Below are 22,583 nucleotides of genomic sequence, written 5' to 3' on the forward strand. Positions count from 1 at the left end.
ACAAGATCTGTGACCTAAGGACAGACATTGAACAGTTACAGGCAGGACAACTTCTTTATACTACTAAGATCTGGCTACCTACTATAAAGCTAATTTGGTTACTTTTCTTCTCTCTTCTCTCAACACTAGTTTTTCTAGATCATAGTTTAAATGATCACTGAGATCATTTAAAAGGCCCCAGAACTTAACAGTCATTTTTAACTTGTTTATTTCATCATGTACAAGTCTTACAAAGATGCTTAAAGTAATCTCAACATCTGTTTCTCCTGTACTTCTAACAAAGAGTACAAAACCTGGCTGTGTAAAACAAAAAGGAGAGAGGATCTATTCAAGAACATTAAGCCTGAAAGCAAACTGGCAAATATTTGAAAGAAAGATGTCCACCAAGTGTTCTGAAAACATTCTAGCTAGGCAGAGCTAGAACAGAATTACTGTTCTAATATCACACACGTCACTCCGAATACTCTGTGGCTGTGTGCACACTCATGCGGCAAAACAACTGCTAAAGGCAATATGGGACAGACCCACATTATAGATATAAGTTCCTTGTACAGAAGATCACAGATGCAAGCACTGCCAGGAAGTACATCACTCCCCCATTCCCACAAAAATCTCCAAATTCCTTCATGCAGGACCTCAAAGAATGTCAGGGGATTTCTAGAATTACTAAAATCAGGTTGAGAGATTCTGCTTGGTTTAGAGTAGAGCTGAATTTAGGCTGGAAAGACAGCTTTTCTCAAGAGCAGGGTTCACTTCTTTCTTCAAATCTTGACTGTATCTTGCCTACAATGGCGCCAATTAACACCAAAGGACTTCTGAAGAGAAAATCCCATTATTTCTTTTCTTTCTTGAGAGGCGTTTTTTTCCCTCCTCTTTTGGAAGGTTTGCAGTACTTTGCTTCCATTTGAGCCAGAAAATTGTCCATTTCTTTTTGCCGATCCTTTTGTCTGCTCTGTTTAAGAAGTTAAAACACAAGCTTTCAAAACACAAGGCTATCCAGAGACAAAGATACATAGTGGTTGCCAGAGGCTGGTGGAAGGGAGAACAGGGAATGACAGCTAATGAGAAACGAGCTTCTTTTTAGGGTGACAAAAATGTTCTATTAGTGCTGTTCTACAATTTGATGAATATGCTTAACAGCCACTAAATTATGCACTTTAAAAGGATGAAAATATAATATATAACTTATGTTTTTAAAGAAGAAAACAAAATACAACACTATACACTACGAAAAAAGTATTAGCAGTAGGGATCAGAACTTGAAAAAAGTAGCAACAACCTTCAGAAATACCTGCCAGGCTTACCTGAATGATTGATTTCAAGTTATCTACTCCTTCGTCAAGACCCAGCTCCTTCCTGCTTATTTCTGCTTCTTTAGCCTCTTCCTGAGCCTAAATCAGAAACTCATATTAGATAGACTCCATGGCAACCTAGCATATACTAAAAATATACCCTCTTTCCCAAAAGAAAATCTATGGTAAGAACCTTTCAATTTGAGGGATATATAGATTAAAACAAGACAATTACATAAATATGTCATTCATTAAAAGAAGACACTGCTGACAGCATGCAGTAGATCCTCTGATTCTAATAAGCATTTCTAAGTTTCCCCAATTTTTACTAGCTAGGGGTAGCAAGTAGTTTAGTATTCTTAAACCATGCGGTAAGAATAAAAACAAAATGCTAGGAGAGCAAAGAAAGGTTATTTAATCAAGGATGTCTTCAAAAATGTTGCCAGGATTACAGGCATCTAAATTCCTCTCCTCTGGAAACCTACTTTTTAACTACATGTGACTTGGTGGCAGCCTTGATTAACCCTGGTTTAAAACTCCCAAGTAGTCAGAATAAACACTAACAGATTCAGTTTTAACCTTTCTTTATCTAATTTCAAAGCCACCTTCTGCCAAATTTTCCTATGGCACTGATTCCAAAATACCATAAGAATACCTTGGGGTGGGGGGGAGAATACCTTGGGAAAGGTTAATGACTTTGTTCCTTTAGGGCAACAACACTATAATAGGTCCCAAACCCCAGTCAATTTTCTAAGTAGCAATGAACACTCTATAAATACTGGGATGCTGATACATTAGGGTTTTGTTATTCCAATAAAGTGTTTTCACTGTCTACTTTTAGTCCTTGCATTAAATTCTTTTAAAACTATATACCACTCCCTAGATTTGCCAGTCTCTCTAAAGAACTATGCCATCCACCTGCCCCCAACTCTAAGAAAGTTTCTCAAGCTAATATCCTATTATTGGATACAGCTGTGCTCAGCTACACTGGAGAAAATGACTACCAGCTGAAACTGTCAGAGTGGGCCTACACAGATGCAGCCTATAAGCCAAAATGATTTTTCTAAAGTAGGCTCCATGCCCAATGTTAGGGTTGAACTCATAACCCTGAGATTAAAAGTCAGACGCTCTATTGCCTGAGTCAGCAATGCACCCCCCCCCAAAATGATAATCTTGATACACATTCCATGCGCGCACACCACCCCCCCAAGCTTTCCCCTGTATGTATCTTGTATCAAAATTGCAGACCTACCTCCACCTCCAATTCAGCGACAGAAAATGAGGCACCCACCAGAGACCTAAAATATGACACTACTCTCCACTGAGCTCCCACCAGGAAAGCCAGGTTGAGGCAATGGTTACTTCAGTACCAGTGTGGTCCTCCCCAAAAGACCAGTGACACAGAGGCTTGTGTCCCAGAACTTTAGCTGTCTTGTCTTTAAGCTCCTTTTCCCTGCCATCATCCCTATCCTAACCAACTCCACAGAAGCTACAAGTTTTCCTCTTCAAGTGTGTTTGGGAAGACACTTTCATCAAAATAAACTAAATCATTTTTTTAAGAAATGTATATTCTGGGTCCAATTCAAGAGTCAATCTGGGCAAGAACAAAAGAAAATCTGTATTAACAAGACACAGTTCAAAAAAAGTTTTAGAAGGCGCCTGTGTGGCTCAGTAAGTTAAAGCCTCTGCCTTCAGCTCAGGTCATGATCCCAGAGTCCTGGGATCGAGTCCCGCATCAGGCTCTCTGCTCAGCGGGGAGCCGCCTCCTCCTCTCCTCTCTCTCTGCCTACTTGTCTGTCAAATAAATAAATATCTTCTTAAAAAAAGGAAAGTTTTAGTCACCCTCTCCCCATCTTTTAATCAAGTGAGAACCATTGTCCACCTTATGTATCTGAACTCCATACTTTCTCTCTTGAGGAAAACTGTGACAAAGCTACAAGAAGGCCCACATAAAGAATGTTTCAGTGTTATTTTAAGATGATATTAAACAATCCACCTAGCAAAATCCTCTTGAGCATAACATACTAGGGGAAAAAAGTTTCTCTTAAAGAGCTCATATGCTCATTTTATTAGAAAAGAGTTAACCCTTACTCTCATCTCAGTAACCTTATATATTTCTATTATTGTAAATACCCTCACATTCTTTTTGGAATCAACTGACATATAAAAAAACAGCATTCAAAATCTCACCCTCCTTTTCCTTGCATTCATCTTTTGCTTCGATTCTTTGACAAAGGCATTATAGGACGGGATCTCTCCAGCATCAATGGCTTGCTGAATAATGTTCCTTATCCTGGGTTCATCTGTGTACTGCACACACAGCACAGACTCCATGATCTGATCCATGTCACCCTTGAAATCCAAATAGGCCTGTTTAATATCTGCCAGCTCTTCTTCAGAACCTTTGTATGTCTTTTCAAAAGCTTGAATGTCTTCTAGAGATATCTGAACAAATGAGAAACATATGCTTTAACTCTGAGAATTTTAAATAAAAAGTATACTAGTAAAACTAGACTGAGGTGTTGAAAGTCCCAAGTACAACAGGTGCTTCAGTTGAAATTGTTGCAAGGAACCACACTTTCTATGCCAAAGCTTTTCCAGAGTTTTCCCTATTCCAACCTTCACAACTACTGAACTACAGACCAGGAAAATTTAAAGGAAGTTTCCCAGAACTCAACACTTACATGTCGATATGTAAAATAAAGCATTACCTTATAAAATATTAAACCTTTTCCCCTGCAACTGCTCTACATCAACAGGAAATTAAAGACCCATTTCAGTAAAAGTACCTATGTTTGACGGTTAAACAGACTAATTCTTCTTCAAAGATATGTTATCTCCCGAAGAATACTTGCACATATGCGTATTTTAAGGTGAAACAGAAATTCCTCATTCCTACGCAACACAAAATGCAGTACCTTAAAACCATTCAATAAACGTTTGTTGAATGAATGAAGAGAACCACCACAAAGAAATTTCCAGGGTCCTCTACCTTTTTAAAAAGTAACCTCCAGTACGTCTCCCAGTCCCGATCTTGGCTGAGCACATCAGAATCTTCGTCTACGGTTCCCTGTTCATCGTACAATGCTCTCTGCTCTTTGTCGCTCAAAACAGAATAGACTTTCCCGAGGATCTGCAGGTTAAGAGCAACAAAAAGTCACCCTCGCATCCCTCGTTGAAACCGCGCTGCGAGAAATAAACATTAGAAAAACACCAGGCCATGTTGGGTGCACTCCGCCTGGAAAGCTCCGGGCGGCCAGAACACAGAGAAAAATGCAGGCGGCCAGTGGAGCCGGGACTTGCGCACCTGGAAGTGGCGGGTGGCGTCCTCTTTGTCGTCCTCGCCTACCCGGTCCGGATGCACCCGCAGGGATACCTTGTGGTAGCCGCGTCGGACCTCGTCGTCCGAGGCCTCGCGCCGCACGCCCAACACTCGGTAAAGGTCACTGGTACCAAACACTTCCTCACACAGCTCCAGTAACCCCATAGCCGGCAGGGACAGAGAGCGAGCGGCAACTCCACAGAAACTGCCCGTCCAAGCAACACAGCCTAGAGCTCCAGACTGCCCCCTTTTCCCGCGCAAAAAAAAACCCCCGCGGCCTACTGCGTCATAAAAAGCGCCCAATAGGCGTGGCACGACGTCGCACTCTACGGCAGCTGCAAAACAGGGGCGTGGCCAAGACTTAAAAGGAGATCGGAGCCGCGGCAGGAGCTTCCTCTCTTGTGGTTACCGGAGGCTCCGGTGCCAGACGCCCTCTACCCCTTACTCGAGAAACCTGGCGCTTATCTTCTCACCAGAGTCGCAGTGCAGTTCATTTAATATATGGCACGTCATACCACATCAAAACTACATACTGCTGTTTTGTTTGCCTTTTTAAAGTAAAAAATTGCATAATAGCAGCTTTTGGCGATTTGACATGGTTCAACATTGTTAGATTTGTTCTTTTTCAGTGATCCTGACAAGTGTACGCAAAACTCTTAAGAACCGGTAATTTATTAACCTACTGGCTGGGACTTCTAGGGAAGCACTTTCCCTAATTCCCACAAGAAAAAAGCGTAAACCAAAAGCACAAAATACTGGCCTTTTAAAAACTAACATTTATTACAGAATCATACCCACTCACCTTCCAGTTCCTAATCACCTTCTACTTTGGTTAAGGTAACATGACCCAAACCCTCACCTGAGTAAAAATAGGGCTGCTGAAGCAAAGGCTTTTCTTCTTCTTTCTTTCTTTCTTTTTTAATGCAGAGCTAGGTTTGCACATGTTGGATTTGAGGTGACAGCAACATAAACTGATGTAATCAACTAAGATGGTGAGAAACTGTGTCAACAGATCCAAAGTAAGGCTAAAGCTATGGAAACCTGGAAATTAGGGACAGGATGTGCTCACACAGGAAGTATATATACACAAATCACAGGAAGATCAGGGCATAAAGTGAATACTTGAGTTAGCAGAAATTCAATAGATCAAAATAATACCTTAACCAATTTCCCAGCAGTTCCCTTTACTAGTCAATACTTTTCATAATCATTCTTCTCGGTTCTACCAATTAAAGCTTATCCAAAAACCTTAAACTCTCCAGAGTGTATTATTTTAACTTCCAGAGTTCCCATGGTTTTCATAGCATTTTTCTTTCCCACATCTATGATCAAATCCAGTCAGTTCTTCTCAGCCTGCCCTGCCTTCAAAGTCCCCTCAAAGCAAGGGAGGCCCACCAGAGACAACCCTAGGAGAGTCTTGACCCCATAATGAGATGGCTGATAATTGTTCTCAATATATAAAACCCAGAAAATAAGTTGGTACACTGATAGGGCTTTAGTATCTCCTCTGTCAGCTCTATATCCTAGTCCTGTGCCAGAATTTGAAATTATATCACCCAGAGTGTGCACTAAAATCCTCTGATCCACACTTGTGCTTGTCCTGCAGTTCTGGTGAAGCAGATGTGACATTTTGGGCTTGGGTCACAGCCAGTCATTTGTTAATCAAACTCATGACACCTAAACCTCATTCTATCACTGGCTTTTTAAGTGGACTTTTGAAAAACCCCTCATCTTTGCTCATCTCACACTCACCCTGCCATAGACAATATAATGTGTTGGAAAGGGCTCTCCAGATATGCATTTGGGGTATGAATCTTAGCTCTGCCCAAATGAAAAGAGATGGCGTTGGTCAAGTTTCCACATCTGAACCTCAATCTCTCTTCAATAAAATGGAGACAATCTTACCCCCTTTCATGATACCTAATAATCCTCATGAATAACCTCTACCTGTAAAGGGTCAAGAATGTATGTAGGTACTTTTCAATATTACGTTTCTTCCAGTTTCTCATTCTAAAAGCATGCTATTAAAGCCTAAAATCTCATTTAAAAAAAATCTCCCTTTGTAAATTTGAGATTATATGTCAAACAAGAGAAAGTAACTATAAATAAATAAATAAGCAAAGTAACTGTGTTCTTGAGCTAGTGGGTTGACCATAAATAATTAAGGAACGAATTGCACAGACAGACCATGGACAGGCTTGCTGGGGGCTTTCAAACAGGGAAGTAATGCAAGGCAGCAGACTGTAAAGTTGTCTGATAGATCCAGGGCCCAACCCAAAAGTACAACACACCCCAGAGCCACTCTCTTTTCTCAATGAAGGCTAAAAAAGCTCACTAGTATCTGGACCCAGCTCTATGTCAGAAAGAACAAATTACTCTGAGTCCAGCTCAGGACAGTCCAGAAGAGCATGGGTGACGCAGAAAACTCCATTTATTGACCTCCAAATCTAATAAGACGAAGCGCTCTGCATAAGTGTTTTAAGAGGACTTTGACCTTTCTCCCAATGCTCTGCTCATTGAAGTCAGCTCGTTTTTGCTTCTGTAGCCTCTGTATCTGTTTTCTGAGATGCTAAGAGGACTTCGCGTGCCCGTTTCCTTCGCAGCCTCTCGGCATTTGTGATCATCATGGGATGCAGAGGGAAAAAGCCAGAAAGACCTAAAAGCAACAGGATTTCCATTCATTATAACATGGTATAAGCCAATGATTCCCTGGGAACTTGGCCTCACAGAGCTGAGGTCTAACAGAGACCTGACCTATAGCAAGAATTTAAAACAAGCTCCTCTCTTGCCAAACTATCTCTTCCCCCAACTCCCTCCCTTCCATTTACTACAAGGAGACCGTGGATGTTACTTCCTAACGCTAATGTCCTTATTTGAAAAAAGATAAATGGACAGATAGCCATTCAAGACACATTATTCCCATTTTCAGTACAAAATCCCATTCACTCAGGAAGTCTCATAAGAGTTCACAAAAGGGATCTCCAGTCAAAATGACAATTAGATCACAACTTCAGCTTTCACCCTAGCCCTAAGCAGCCTGAGGTAATGAAAATCATTCTTAACTCTTATCATCCTGAAACTGACTTCAACTGAATATCCCCTCAATGAAGTAAGGTTAGAGCTGAGTTACCCAGAAGCTTCTCCACAGGCTTAGAGAGGTGGGCCCCACAGCCAATCCAATGCCGAATCCGTTCTAGGTTGAGAGCAACGATTTTCTCTCCATGACTGTTGGGCAGTGGATCATAGGAGCCCAGCTGCTCCACGAAACGGCCATCCCTGGGACATTTGTTGTGAGCAGCCACAATGCGGTAGAAAGGCCGGTTGGTACACCCACTCAGGGCAAGACGGATGGTTAAATGGCCTCCACGATAGGCTTTGCACAGGACAGTAGCTGCAGAGAATTAAGTTGTTAACACACAAGAACTGAGTACATAAAATAGACAAAATGAGATAGATAAAACAAGCCCCTTCCTCAACTGAAGGGGCTTGCTTGCATCCACCCAATTATTGTCAACCCAGTTTAGATGGTGTATTTGTGAAACTCCTCTCATGCACATCAGGCAGAAACCACTACCTCCTCAATCCGCTCAACACCAGCCTGCCATTTAATAGCTCTGTGACCATGACGGACCCTCAGCCGCCTATCTAGAAACTGAACGCCATTTGTCTCATAAATTTTAAGGAAAGATTAAGTGAGAAAAACCTGAGGAGAGGGACAAACGTAAGGTAGTGTGGCTGTTTCAAGTTCGGATTGCCTCCAGCTCAACTAGAAGAGCTGCTTCATCGGGTCCCATACGCCTCCCGGCCCCGCGACCACCCGGAAGGTCACTCACTGAGCTGGACCATGGTGCAGCCAACGTGCGCCGAGGCCTGTGCGCCACTTGCCGCGCCTCCAAGTGCACAGCCTCCCGCCACCAATCAGCTCTACCGCCTCGGGTGGGGCGGAGGACAAACGCAAAGTCCACACTGCAACACCCCCGACCACACCACCCTGCCACCCAAGCCCTACCGCCCCTATGCAGGGAGGGAAAGACGCCGCTCGCCCCGCCCCTTCCGCTTTCTATCCCCGCCCCTTCCGCTTTCCCGCCCTTACACTTCCCATAATGCAACGCCACGACTCTAAAGTACCTTAAACTGCGGTAAAAGAGGCGCGCTGCAGTTTGCGTATACTTGGGGTGGTAGCGTCAGTCGAGCTGTGTGGATGTTCTCGGCTTACACCGGGTTCTGCGTTCCTGATGGAGTGAGGAATATTGGGCGAATCCCAGGGAGTGGCCAGAAGTGCTAAAGTGTTCCACAAATCCATTCTTCCAGCGAACTTTAGAGCACGTGTTTAGAGCCAAAGTGCAGTGCTGAGAATTGCCTACCTGAAAGGGCGCTGTCCTGCCCCTCGGAAGCTCACAGTCACGTGGGGGAGATGCTGGGTTTACTCCAGAGTCCACGGAGGTGGTCAGCGCACAGTCCTGGGGGAGCAGAGGACAAGGCGAACCTGATACTTGTTGCCTCAGAAGGATTTCTTAAAGTAGCGTTAGAACTAAGACTGCACGCGGACTATAAATGAATGTAGGGTTTGTTTTATTCTTGTTTATTAATATGCCTCCCACATTCCCTCCTTTCTCCCACCTCCCTCCAATTTTCTGCACCTTCTTTAAAAAATTAAGGAAGAGGACTCTTGATTCCTGGTTTTGCTATGCAGTGATCAGGACAGGAGTGAAGTAATAATGTTCCTTTGTCATCTTTAGTCTTAGAATACTGGCCTCAGTTAAGAGGAATTTTGCATCTCTTAAAGTTCATGGACTCTTCTTGGAGCCCTTGTGATTTAGATCCATGAAGATACCCTTGCTTAGAGGTAGTCAGTACCTCCACCTTCGGCAGACTTCTCTGTTCAGCTCTGTTCACCACTGGATCCAAAGGGTCTGGCTACAACTAATGTGTTTGTCCTAATACAGTGACCCAGCAGAGTAGTCTTCCTTTAGGTCCACCTTAGAAATTAATGCCTTAATTCTCAAGTTCCAGAAAGTGAGCCTAGCCAGAGACCTTAGAAGTTGGCCTTATCAGTCCAGGAATGACCTGGAAAGCTTTTAAACAGAAACCCTAATAATGAACCCACTTTACCTTAATCACACAAGTAATTATATTCTTATATATACCTCAGTAGACCTTAATTAAATCCAGAACCACACTGATGAATTTTGAATCTTTTTCATTTTTTATTGTCCTGCAGTTTATTGTCAACCTGTAAAATATCCAGTAACAGCCATCCAGTAAATTAGCCAACGGAAATAAGTGAATGGGGATGGTACTTTCCATCCCCAGGCCTCATATGGTGAAATGTCCAGGGTTTAATCTCTCTTGGAAGGAAAGGAGCTCAGAGTTCCACACAGATCTTCAGCTGGAAGGATGTCAGAAAGATGGATTTCCAAAGCCAACTGCCTCCTGTACCGTGTGGATTTCTGCAAGCAGGGCCTTATCTTTTAGTTTCAGCTGCATGAGAAGGAAGGAAGGGAAGGATTTGTATCATGCCTGATATACCGATATCGAAGCCCTTCATTTGCTGGGCCATAGTTAAAGAATACGGTTTCTTGGCCTGAAATTGGGCTCTTCCTTTATTCCCTATTTCATGGTGACTCCGTTAAAAGACCTCAGAACATTGTGCTGATTACATGGACATGTTCACTTTATGAAAATTCAAGTAATATGAACATTTACAACTTGTGTATTTTTTGTTAAATAACTTTAATAATAAAGTGTTGTGTTTTGTTTTGTTCTGTTTTGTTTTTTAAATTCACATTATCACCCAGTCTATCTTGACTACAATATTCCAGTTTGGCAAGTCACAGGAATCAAAGACACACAAAACAGATACTAGATCTGAATTTATTTTTAGCCTTTAGATGTGTAGTAGAGATATTTAGTTGCCTACTGAATACCCACTCTCTTTCTAACAAAATCTTCATTTCTTTTCAGGGCAGGAATGCAGCCAGCTACAAAGCTTCATTTCCTTCTTTTGTTAGAGCTAGGGGTAGTCTTATGACCAATTGTGGCCAATGAAATGTAGGCCAAGGTCATTGCTTCTCCTGCACCCTCTCCACACCCAAAAGTAGATACTTTTCTCTGAAAATGATTTTCTTTACCATCAAATGCTATGTACGTGTGAATTAAACATCTTTATTTTTTATGAGTATAGTTCACACACTATGTTTCATTTGTACAACATAGTGATTTTTTTTTAATTTTTAATTTTTTATAAGCATATAATATATTTTTATCCCCCGGGGTACAGGTATGTGAATCACCACGTTTACACACTTCACAGTACTCACCATAGCACATACCCTCCCCAATGTCCATAACCCCACCCCTCTTTCCCCAACCCCCTTCCCCCCAGCAACCCTCAGTTTGTTTTGTGAGATTAAGAGTCACTTATGGTTCAACATAGTGATTTTAAATCTACACATTACACTGCTTACAGGTACAGCTACCATCTGTCACCACACAACACTATTATAATACCATTGGCCATATTCCCTATGCTGTATCTTTTATACCCATAAAGTCACTGCTTCTTAAAGGGAAGGGTAATAGTTAGCATGTCCTCTTTGTTCTTTCCTCCCTTTTGTTCTTTATTTTGCCTGAAGCAAGTATATGGTGGTTTGAGCAACAATGGCTGTCTTGCAACTATGAAGGATGGGAACTGCATTCTATGATTGGTGGAACAGAAAGAGTTTGGAAAAAAAGAAAAAGAAAGTTTGGGTCTCTGGTGACATTGTGGAGATCTGGTACCAGCCTTGGGCTTTTCACTAGATGAGAAAAATAAAGCCACTAATTATGAACTGTAATTCATAATATAATAGACCAGGGGTTGGCAGATTACTGCTTATGAGTCAAATCTAGTTTGCTATTTTGTTAAGTAAAGTTTTATTTGAAATACAACCATGCTCATTTGTTTATGTGTTGTCTGTGGCTCCTTTTGCACTACAAGGGCAGAGGGTAATAGACATAATAGAGACCGTTTGGCCCACAAAGCCAAAAATACTGTTTTGCCCTTTACACAAAATTTGTTGACCTATATATACCTTCAGTGTACATGTGGAAAATGAGGCTCAAAGAAGTTAACACAGTAAAGTTAGTGGCAAAACTAGGACCATAATTCAGGTCTACTCACACCCTGGCCATCTGTCTTTCCATTAAACCAAATTCTCTAAAGAGGTAGAAACCTCCCCCACCTACACACTTGTGCTCTCTCTCTAGCTCTGCTCTTTCACTCAAAATCTTTTAAAAAGGGGGGGTGGCACACCTGGGTGGCTTGGTTATTCCAATCCCCCAGCAGCCCTATGATAATGGCAAAGATGATAAGTAGAGCCTCTAGAAAAGTATTCACATTATGAAATGATGGAATGCTCTGAAGTCCCGAATCAAGCCAGCATCTTCTTCCCAACTGCCCAACCTCAGTACAGTAAAAACTGCAGAGGCGTCTGCATCGTACCTTCATTGTGTACTTATAGGCCTGCTCTGCTTCCACTTGCCGTCCAGCCTGAAAAAAAGAGCAGCAGCTGGTGATAATGACATAAACATAATGGTAGGAAAGTATGTTGCCACAAATATTTCTACCAAGAGAGAGGACTCCATACCTTTCTTAATTAAGAACCTCTGAATTCAAAGAGGAAGCAGGAAAATGAAAGGTGATAGGTGATGATAGATAGATAGATAGATAGATAGATAGATATAGATATCTCTATATATCTCATATATATGATGCATATATATGATATATATACACATAATATATATACACACATATATTCTTTGTTTCAAAAAGTTTAAAGAAGAGCACCTGGGTGGCTCAGTTTGTTAAAAATCTGACACTTGAGCTTAGGTCTTGATCTCAAGGACCTGAGTTTTAGCCCTGCATTGGGCTCCACCTTGGGCAAGGAGCCTACATTAAAAAATAATAATACGATAAAAAAGAAAATTTTTAAAAATGAGAAAAAAAAGCTTAAAGATAACTTCATCTCTCATTCTTCTTCCCCCTGAAAGCATCATGAATTACATGCTTCTCTCAGGACTAAAGCCATTTTGTTAATAATAGATAAAATCTATATAATACTTTGTGGTTTACATTGTCTTAATTGTTTACATTGTTTTAAGCACTTTACATACTTTCATTCCTAAACCTCAAACAACTCTAGGAGAAAACCTTTTATTTACAATTCTATGTTTACAGGTAGAAATAACCTAAGCACAGAGAGGACAAATAATTTCCCAGGGTTATGAAGCTAATAAGTGGAGGAGTTAGGTTTTTTTTGTTTTTGTTTTTGTTTTTAGATTTTATTTATTTATTTGACAGGCAGAGATCACACGTAGGCAGCGAGACAGTCAGAGAGAGAGGGGGAAGCAGGCTTCCCGCTGAGCAGAGAGCCCAATGCGGGGCTCGATCCCAGAACCCTGAGATCATGACCTGAGCCGAAGGCAGAGGCTTTAACCCACTGAGCCACCCAGGCGCCCCAGGAGTTAGGTTTTTAAACAGGGCAGCCTGGCTCCAGAGTCCAAGTTTTTAATTATTATACTTTATCCTATGTATTAGGAAAAGCAGATACTGGAATTACTTCCACGCTGATCTGGATATGAGATGAGAACACTAACTATTCCTCCCAGTTATTCTTTGCATGAAGCACTCACCTAGGAGTTAAAGGAGAATAATATGAATTCACTATTATACTTAAAACGTTTGTGCATAACAAATTAGAGTATGCAATGTCATGGGAAATACATAAATAGGAACTACATGCATAATACAGAATATTAAATAGATATGGAAACTACAGAATGTTCAGGCCTGAAGGAAACTTAGTGAATATCTAGTCTAATTTCCCGAACAGTGCTAGTTCATGGTAAATTTTTACTGTTCACAAAACTTTCAGTGTTTAAAAGACTCTCCCATGATATCTACACTTCAAAGATTTCCCCCCTGAGGTTCATGGAATTTCAGTTGTTTTTCTAGCACATCTTCCTTTTCTGTCAGCATTACCTTTGTTTCACTTCTGTCTTAGGGAGGCAGAGGTCCAAATGGTGTGAGGATCTGGAACAGCCAAAATGATTTCAAAAAGAGTGCCAAGTTTTTTTGCTATTATGGAAAATGCTGCAGTAAACATTCTTGTACATGTCTTCTGGTATTTTTCTTTTTCTTTTTTTAAAAAAGACTTTATTTATTTATTTGACAGAGAGAGATCACAAGTAGGCAGAGAGGCAGGCAGAGAGAGGAGGAAGCAGGCTCCCTGCTGAGCAGAGAGCCCGATGCGGGACTCGATTCCAGGACCTTGAGATCATGACCTGAGCCGAAGGCAGCGGCTTAACCCACTGAGCCACCCAGGTGCCCCTTCTGGTATTTTTCTTAGGAATGTATCTAGATAATAAAATTGCCAAGTTGTAGATATGAATTTGGGTAAATACTACCATATTGCACTTCAAAGTAATTGTACCAATTTATATCCACTAGCAATTACGAGAATCCTTATCAATGTTGATTATATCAGACTAATTTTTGCCAATCTGATAGGTGTGAATTTCTGTCACACTGTCATTTTTAAAAAAGATTTTTTTTTATTTCAGAGAGAGCACAGCAGCAGAGGGGAGAGGCAGAAGGAGAGGGAGAAGAGAGCTCCCTGCTCACTCAATCCCATCCTGGGATCATGACCTTGGCCGAAGGCAGACACTTAACCAACTGAGCCACCCAGGCACCCTGTCACATTGTCAATTTAAACAGCATTTTCATGATTACAAATGAGGCAGAACTTTTTTTCTTATTTTTTTTTAAGATTTTATTTATTTATTTGACAGAGAGAGGGATCACAAGTAGGCAGAGAGGCAGGCAGAGAGAGAGAAGAGGAAGCAGGCTCCCCGCAAAGCAGAGAGACTTATGTGGGGGCTCAATCCCAGGACCCTGAGACCATGACCCGAGCTGAAGGCAGAGGCTTTAACCCGCTGAGCCACCCAGGCGCCCCAAGGCAGAACTTCTTTTCATACAGTTATTAACTTTAACAATTTCTACTTCGGCAAATTATATGTTCCTATCCTGTGACCATTTCTCTTTATTTTTTAAAAATTACTTTAAGGCAGGGGGCAGAGGAAGAGGGAGTGAGAGAGAATCCCGAGTAGGCTCCACACCTAGTGCAGAGCCCAAAGCAGGGCTCAGTTTCACAAGGCTGAGATCATTACCTGAGCCAAAATCAAGACTCTGACGCTTAAGTGACTGAGCCATGCTGGAGCCTCTGTGGCTGTTTTTCAATCAGATTGTTTGTAGGTTTTTTCCCCTTATTGTAGGACATATTTATGTAATAGCTATATTATATAATTATATAAACTATAATTGTTAGAAATTTTGCAAGTATTTATAATAAAGTCCTTGAGTTTTTAGTGTTTTGTTATGCATGTTTCCAATTCTAAAGTTGTTAATTTATGGTATTTTATTTTTGACTAGTGCTTTTATGGTCATAAGAAAGCTTGCACATCCTGAGGCTATAGAGGTCTTCTCTATATTTTCTCCTAAGCAGGCCAAGATTTTAAGATTTAGGCCTTTATGCCAGCTGGATGTGTGTGTGTATGTGAACTAATTTTTTCCATATGGATAGCCTGTTGCTCCATTAGTATTTACTGAATAGTCCATTTGTTCCTCATTTTGGGGGGAATTTATAGTCTTTAAAATAGCTTTATTGAGGTATGATTTACACACCATAAAATTCACTAATTTTAAGGTTCAAATGTGCAACCATCACCACAATCAGTTTTAGAGGATTTCTATCACTCCCCAAAAGTTCCTTCATTCCTGTTTGCAATCAATCCCAATTCCCATCCTTGGCCCTAAGGGAACTAGGGATCTATTTTTATCTCAATAGTTTCCCTAAATTCATATAAATTGAATAAAATGATATATAATCTATTGCACCTGGCTTCTTTCCCTTGGCATAATGTTTTTGAGGTTCATTCATATTGTCACATATATCATAATTTCATTTTTTTCTTGAGTAGACTCCACATCCAACATGGGGCTTGAACTCACAACTATGAGATCAAGAGTCCCATGCTCCACTGTCTGAGCCAGCCAGGCGCCCCCAGAATTTCATTTTTATTGCTGAGTAGTACTTCATTGTGTACATATACAACATTTTGTTTGTTGATTCACTGATGGACATTTGGAATATTTCCAGTCTTTAACTATTATTAAATGCTGCAATGAAATAGAGAAACATTTGTGTGGACATATGTTCACTTTTCTGAACTAGATATAGAGAAGTGGAATCACTGGGATATGTGGAAAGTAAATGTTTAACTTTTCAAGAATCCACTAAACTGTATTTTAAAGTGTATGTACTAATTTGCAACCCCACCAGCAATCCACGAGGGTCCCAGTTTCTCCATATCCTTGTCAATATTTGGTATTGTCAATCTTTTTTATTCAAGCCATTCTAGTGAATATGTAGTGTGGTGTTAATTTGCATTATCTTAATGAATTACCTTTTAATTTTTTCAACATAATTTCAGGTTAAAGGCAGATTACATGAATAGTTCTCTCTGTACACATACACACATATAAGTATATATTTTAACTTTTCTGGAACCATTTGAGAATAAATTGCAGAATGATGTAATTTTATACTTCAGTATGTGTTTTCAAGGACAGTCTTACACAACCTCAGTGTAATTATCAAAATCAGCTGATTAGCATAAATACAATACTATTATCTAACTTATATACCTCATTCTGATTTTTCCAAATGTCCCCCCAAATGCCTTTTTTTAAAAAAAGATTTATTTATTTACTTTAGAGAGAGATCACAAGCAGGGGGCAGAGGGAGAGGGAGAGAGAATCCCAACCAAAGTCTGAGCTGAGGACAGAGCCTGACACAGGGTTCAATCTCATGACCTGAGATTATGACCTGAGCCAAAGCCAAGTTCGATGTTTAACCAACCATGTCATCCAGGAGCCCCCCTCCACAAATGTCCTTTATAGCAAAATAAAATCTAGCATCATGCCTAGCATTCAAAATTCATCTTCAGCCTTTCTTTTAATCTGGAATATTTCTTGAGTCTATATTTCATGACATTAGCATTTCTGAAGAGTATACAGGACAATAATTGTATAATATTCCTCAATCTGTGTTTGTCTGATGTTTCCTCATGATTATATCAGGTTCTGAATTTTTGGCAGGAATGCCATAAAAAATGCTGTTGTGTTGCATCCAATCAGGAGGCACATGCTGATGGTAATACTGGTGATTTGTTTAGATTGTTATCTGCCAGATTTTTCTACTATAACCTTACTATGCTTCCCTTTGTAATTTATAAATATCTCATGGAGAAATACTTTGAGACTATGTAAATATCTTCTTACTCCATAAACATTCATCTATAATTTCAACATTTATTGATGACTGTTTCCTGCATTTTTAATTATTATTATTTTTTTTTAAAGGTTTTATTTATTTATTTGACAGACAGAGATCACAAGTAGGCAGAGAGGCAGAGAGAGAGAGAGGAGGAAGCAGGCTCCCCACTGAGCAGAGAGCCCGATGCGGGACTCGATCCCGGGACCCCGAGATCATGACCTGAGCCAAAGGCAGCGGCTTAACCCACTGAGCCACCCAGGCGCCCCTGCATTAATTATTATTATGGTGGTTTCCAAATTGTGATTTTCTAATTCCTGAATTCCTTACTCATTTAATAGTTGGCCTTCCACTATAAGCTTTCTTGTATACCATTCATTTATTTGTTCAGTTATGTTACTGTGGGCTCATAGATTCTCATTTGTAAACTAGGGCCACTGGGGATCCCCTTTATGGAAGTCCTTTAGTCTTTTCTTTTTTCCCTATGTGTTTTTTGATATGTCTCAATCTTTCTTTGAACACTTTTTACTTTGATTCAAAAAGATATTCCAGTTTCATCTTGTACTTTCCCTATCCAAGTTCTAGAACCAGCCATTCCCAAGAAACCTACGATTCCTTTATTTTTTTTTTTAAACTGGACAAATGCCCTAGTTCCTTTTAATGGACTCCAATTTTAGATTTTCAAGACCTGAGCATTAGGTGTACCCATGCATCCTCAACTACATATAATATCTATTTATAAGATAGATATTATAAAATCCATCAAATCATGGATTTGATAATATAAAAAAAATAGATAATATAAAATCCATCAAATCATGGTCTTTTGTCAGTATCTTCAATTTTAATCCTCCACTGCAAAGTCACTCTATCTTCCTGGTTTCCATATTTGTAACTCTTCCAACAATAAGAAACTTGGCTCCCGTTACCCACAATATAATCTCTTATTTGCCAAATCATAGAATACTTAGTAATTTTAGAACTGCTAACTAATGACTCTGAAAAAAAAGCAGCTTACTAACTGAAATCCAATATCTGTGTAGAGGTTTTTTCCTCTTTAGTCTGAGAGTGTATATTTCAAATAGTTTTTCAAAAGTATACTGAATTAGTTCTCTTTTCCCCACCTTTAGTGTTATGTTATTCATGGGAAGTAGTTTTGTTTTGTTGTTGTTATTATCATATTATACAATCTCCCATTTCCTACTGACTTTATTTCTTTTTAAAAAATGAAACATTAACATGGTTCCAAAATTCAGTTCTGAACAGAGAGGTACAGAGGATCACCCCCTCATTCTCTACCTTCCTTCTACCCTATGTCTGTCCATGACCTATACAACCCAGTCTCATTAATCTCTGGTTTTTCCTTCCTGTGGTTTGTTTGTTTGGTTGTTTTTTTTTGTTTGTTTGTTTGTTTGTTTTTTTGCACAAATGAGCCAATCTGTGTATAATTTCTTCTTTTTCCTTCCTTTTTATACAAAAGGTGGTATACTATAGAAAATCTTGGAAAAAAATAAAAAAGAAAATCTTGTACTTTAGGTTTTGTTGTTGTTGTTGTTTTTACTGAACAATCTATCCTGGAAATCACTCCACATCATTTCATAGAGATCTTCTCCATTATTTCTTTCAGGAGCATAGTACTCCATTATGTTGATATACCATAGTTTATTCAAATACTATCCTATGTATGTTGTTTCCAATATTTTGCAATCACAATAATACTATAATCAGTATCTTATGCATGTGTAGTTTTTTAGTTGTTGGAGGAACAGTTTCAGGGTAAATTCCTAAGAAACCCCAATTTTTTTTTTAAAGATTTTATTTATTTATTTGACAGAGAGATCACAAGTAGGCAGAGAGGCAGGCAGAGAGAGTGGGGTGGGAGGAGCAGGCTCCCCACTGAGCAGAGAGCCCGATGCGGGACTCCGATCCCAGGACCCTGAGATCATGACCTGAGCCGAAGGCAGCGGCTTAACCCACTGAGCAACCCAGGCGCCCCTGTTCATTTCTCTTACAGTCATAATTCTCTCTGTCAGTTTAATGTTATATTGGCCATTGGAAAACTGAAAGCCACTCTTGTTATTCCACATTTGATCTTAAGCTGATGTACAAGTTATTTAGCCAAGTTATTTAAGTATGGGAGAGTTATGTTCTATAGGTAAAGGAGTTATCACAAACTCCCACAATACACCCTACCTAATCTCTCATAAATGTCAAGGATAAGCACCCTCAGCCAACAGTTTAACAAGAAGGAATGTTTTAGGAAGGCTAGTGGAGCATCTCTTTTGATGGTCTTTGACCTTGCTTATATTCTGATACAAGAATATTCCCATTTAAAAAGTGTATTTATTTTTTTGAAATGAAAACTAATGAAAAAAGAATTCAGGAAGGAGGTTAGTAAATATAACTAAATATAATTTAAATATAAATAACATGTATTTCCTGATTCGTATCAGGTAAATATCTAAATTATCTCTCCCATATTCTGGCCTGTTAGGAAATAAAAACACACACAATTATAAAGAAGATGCTTTGTACATTAGGAGAAGGGAGAAATGAAGTGGGAGAAATAGGAGTAGGAGACAAACCATGACAGACTATGGACTCCAGTAAACAAAGGGAGGGTTTTAGAAGGGGGATGGAAGAGCCTGGTGTTAGGTATTAAGGAGGGTATGGATTGCATGGAACACTGGGTGTTATATGGAAACAATGAACCATGGAACACTACATCAAAAACTAATGATATACTGTATGATGACTAACATAACACAATAAAAAATTTTTTAAAAAAAGAAGATGCTTTGTAGCTATTGGGCCCATTTTAAAAACAATGGCTCTCTGGGGAAAACCATTCTAGTCTACAGGAGATTTTTGAATAATCCATTTATGTTTGTTGGCAAACTATTTATGTTTGCATCTTTATAGTCACCTTTATTTATTTCTTTAAAGATTTATTTATTTATTTATTTTAGAAAGAGATGGAGTGAGTGGGGGAGGCAGAGAAACAAAGGGAGAGGGAGAAAGAATCTCAAGCAGACTCCCCACTGAATGAGGAGCCCTACATGGGGCTAGATCCTACAACCTTGAGATCATGACCTTTAGATCATGATCTGAGCCAAAACCAAGAGTCAGACACAAACAACTGAGCCACCCAGGTGCTCCTAGTCCACCTTTGTTTTTATCAGTGGATTCTTATATAGCTTTTCTAAGCTATACATAACTAATAAAGAGGGAAATCAGAGTATACATATGAATTTTTTGTAGATCCAGAGCATAATTTGAATGACTATACAAGGAATGCATACCAGTGTCCCAGGCTTGAGAGCTCAGGCAGGTCAAGAGACCTGTCGAACAAACAGCTCATTGCCCCCTAACATGATCTACCATCCCACTGCACCATCAATCACTGCTTGATGGCTCCCCATTTATCTCTGCTAACCCAAGTCCTAGACCAGACTCTGATTACCACATCATTCATCTTGAGGAAGGGGATGTGCAGGACTGGGCTTAGTTAGTGTACCCTACTTGGGGCCTGCAGAGCCGCTTGAAAGTACCACAGGGAAGTCACCTAACCCAGAACCCTGGCTGGCGATCAGCCCTGGCCCACCCCACTCCTGCTCACCTGTGACCAACAAGTCCAAATGGCTTGCTTTCATTTTTAGATTCTCCCTTCCAGACAAATACATGTGAGTGTATAACCGATTTTCTTTCTTTCTTTTTTTTTTTTAAGATTATTTATTTATTTATTTATTTCACAGAGAGAGAGAGAGATCACAAGCAGGCAGAGAGGCAGGCAGAGAGAAGGGGAAGCAGGCTCACTGCTGAGCAGAGAGCCCGATGCGGGGCTCAATCCCAGGACCCTGAGATCATGACCTGAGCCGAAGGCAGAGGCTTAACCCACTGAGCCACCCAGGCGCCCCATATAACCGATTTTGTAAGCACATTCCAAGTAGCAGCTTCTCAGACTGGACCTCTCCTTCCTCATCAGTATAATGACCAAATCTCATTAAACCTCAACTACCATGCATTAATGGCCATCTACCTATCTCTTGCCTTACTCACTTCCTTACATCTTTGCCCTAAAAGGGCACTGTGTAGGGTTAACAAACACTCACTTTCAGGCTGACCAGAGCCAGATATGCCCATACTTCAGCATTGTAGTTGTTCAATGCATTGGCTTCAGAGAGAGCATCCTCAGCCTCTGTGAGCTCCTCCAGCTTGACAGAAAAAGAAAAGTGTGTTAAGTCAGAGCAGTTTTCCCTTAAGCCAGCTGGAGTCAGTTTAGTTGAAAACATTATGTCCAAATAACATTGGTAATGTGACCTATACAAACAGTTTTCTCCTTTTAAAATTTTCAGCTCAGAACTCTTCAAACAAAATTGTATGTTGTAGCCCAATATATGAACCTGTTAAAAGAAGAACTGTTTGGATTAAACAGGCAAGTGAGAAATCTGGAGTCCTGCCTGTTAGGCTTTCAACTTACACCCCTCTCTTCCTCCTTCCCTCTACAGCAATTCCATCAGGGCATCCATGAACCATGGAGCTTCAGGTGTCAGGATTGAAAAACCAGAAGTATTCACTACTGTGCCTGCATCATTATATGATTTCCCCCCACACAGTAGGATGTCAGATACATGTTGTTTTTTCCTTTACATTGTGAATCCCTTTCTTAAGGTTAAAGTCCTATTAACCTGTCAAAATACTAATATTAGTTATTATTAATATGATCTTGAGCAATCAATATAATATTCAGGCTCTAAAATGCTCTCTGAGCTCTGGACATACGGATATCATTGCTCCTTCCTAAAAGTGAGTTTGCTTTCTAAAATCTTCCGAAAGATCACCTAAGGAAGAAATAAGGCACTCCTTTCACCAATATAGTACCTCTTCATTTTTTCTGTTTTGAAAAGGAAACTATGAGTTTCTAGGCAATGAAGAATGGCCTTTAAGCATTGCCCATACTTTGGTCCACAGTTTAAATGTTTTTAAGATATTGATTCAATATTCAATCAGTGTATTGATTCATTATTCAACCAATTTCATTCAATCAGTGTAATTAGTCAATTATACTTGCTAAGGATTTATTCTGTGACAGGTAGTATGCTAGGTACTGTGAATAAAATGAAAAAATACAACCTCTCAAAGAGTTCACTGACAGATAAGTAAAAAAAAAAAATGAAAATCCAAACATAAATAGTTCCAATACAAAGTAAACATTTCTATAATAAAAGCATATGTAGATCTAGTGGAGGGACACAGGAAAATGGGAATAATTGCACCCTGAAATTAAAGGATAGCTTCTGAGAGGAAATATTACTAAAGTGAGTCCTAAAGGATAAATTGGAGTCTATTAGCTATACAAGGTGAAGAAAGGCATTTCCAGGAAAAAGAGTATCATATATGAAGGCCTGGAGGCACAAGAGAGTGTGGTGTGGTCAGGAAACAATCTTAAGTACGCATGTGGGGCTGGAGAAAAGAGAGAGAGATCAGGGAGAATAAAGTAAGTGATAAAACTAAAGAGTTAAGCACCAGATGATATATGTTCATTCAAGGGAATGTGAATTTTATTCTGAAACAAGGGGTAGCCATTGAAGA

The 22,583-nt window shown here is 39.9% G+C and overlaps 3 protein-coding genes across 12 annotated transcripts in view; all 3 read right to left on the reverse strand.

The window, feature by feature from the left end:
* Positions 1-191: 191 nt before the first annotated feature.
* DNAJC9 (DnaJ heat shock protein family (Hsp40) member C9) lies at positions 192-6,881 on the reverse strand. Of its 3 annotated transcripts, none has more exons than XM_013044263.2 (5): positions 5,474-6,881; positions 4,285-4,425; positions 3,483-3,737; positions 1,305-1,391; positions 192-1,029 (listed from the first exon to the last, which is right to left on the reverse strand). In XM_013044263.2, exons 1-5 carry the CDS (start codon positions 5,555-5,557, stop codon positions 799-801), a joined length of 798 nt encoding a protein of 265 aa, XP_012899717.1. In that variant the 5' UTR covers positions 5,558-6,881; the 3' UTR covers positions 192-798. The 3 variants fall into 3 exon arrangements, with proteins under 3 accessions (XP_012899717.1, XP_012899716.1, XP_004769523.1); XM_013044262.2 differs by lacking the exon at positions 5,474-6,881 and adding an exon at positions 4,600-5,385; XM_004769466.3 differs by lacking the exon at positions 5,474-6,881 and adding an exon at positions 4,600-5,374 and having other exon boundaries at positions 192-952.
* A 146-nt stretch (positions 6,882-7,027) lies between these two features.
* Positions 7,028-8,670, reverse strand: MRPS16 (mitochondrial ribosomal protein S16). The gene is made up of 3 exons (XM_004769467.2): positions 8,448-8,670; positions 7,745-8,005; positions 7,028-7,270 (listed from the first exon to the last, which is right to left on the reverse strand). The coding sequence occupies exons 1-3, from the start codon at positions 8,458-8,460 to the stop codon at positions 7,137-7,139; spliced, it is 408 nt and encodes a 135-aa protein (XP_004769524.1). The 5' UTR covers positions 8,461-8,670; the 3' UTR covers positions 7,028-7,136.
* Positions 8,671-9,797: 1,127 nt separating this feature from the next.
* CFAP70 (cilia and flagella associated protein 70) overlaps positions 9,798-22,583 on the reverse strand; it is a 107,796-nt gene continuing 95,010 nt past the window's right edge. For all 8 annotated transcript variants that reach the window (XM_013044312.2, XM_045083472.1, XM_013044313.2 and 5 more), the window contains 3 exons: positions 21,104-21,205; positions 12,098-12,145; positions 9,798-10,095 (listed from right to left, as the gene is read on the reverse strand). In XM_013044312.2, coding sequence (XP_012899766.1) covers positions 10,015-10,095; positions 12,098-12,145; positions 21,104-21,205 — 231 coding nt within the window. In that variant the 3' untranslated portion in view covers positions 9,798-10,014. The remainder of the gene's footprint in view (positions 10,096-12,097; positions 12,146-21,103; positions 21,206-22,583) is intronic.

Source organism: Mustela putorius, unplaced genomic scaffold (genome assembly GCF_011764305.1).
Source record: "Mustela putorius furo isolate JIRA1106 unplaced genomic scaffold, ASM1176430v1.1 tig00000698_pilon_pilon_pilon, whole genome shotgun sequence".
Lineage (NCBI taxonomy): Eukaryota > Metazoa > Chordata > Mammalia > Carnivora > Mustelidae > Mustela > Mustela putorius.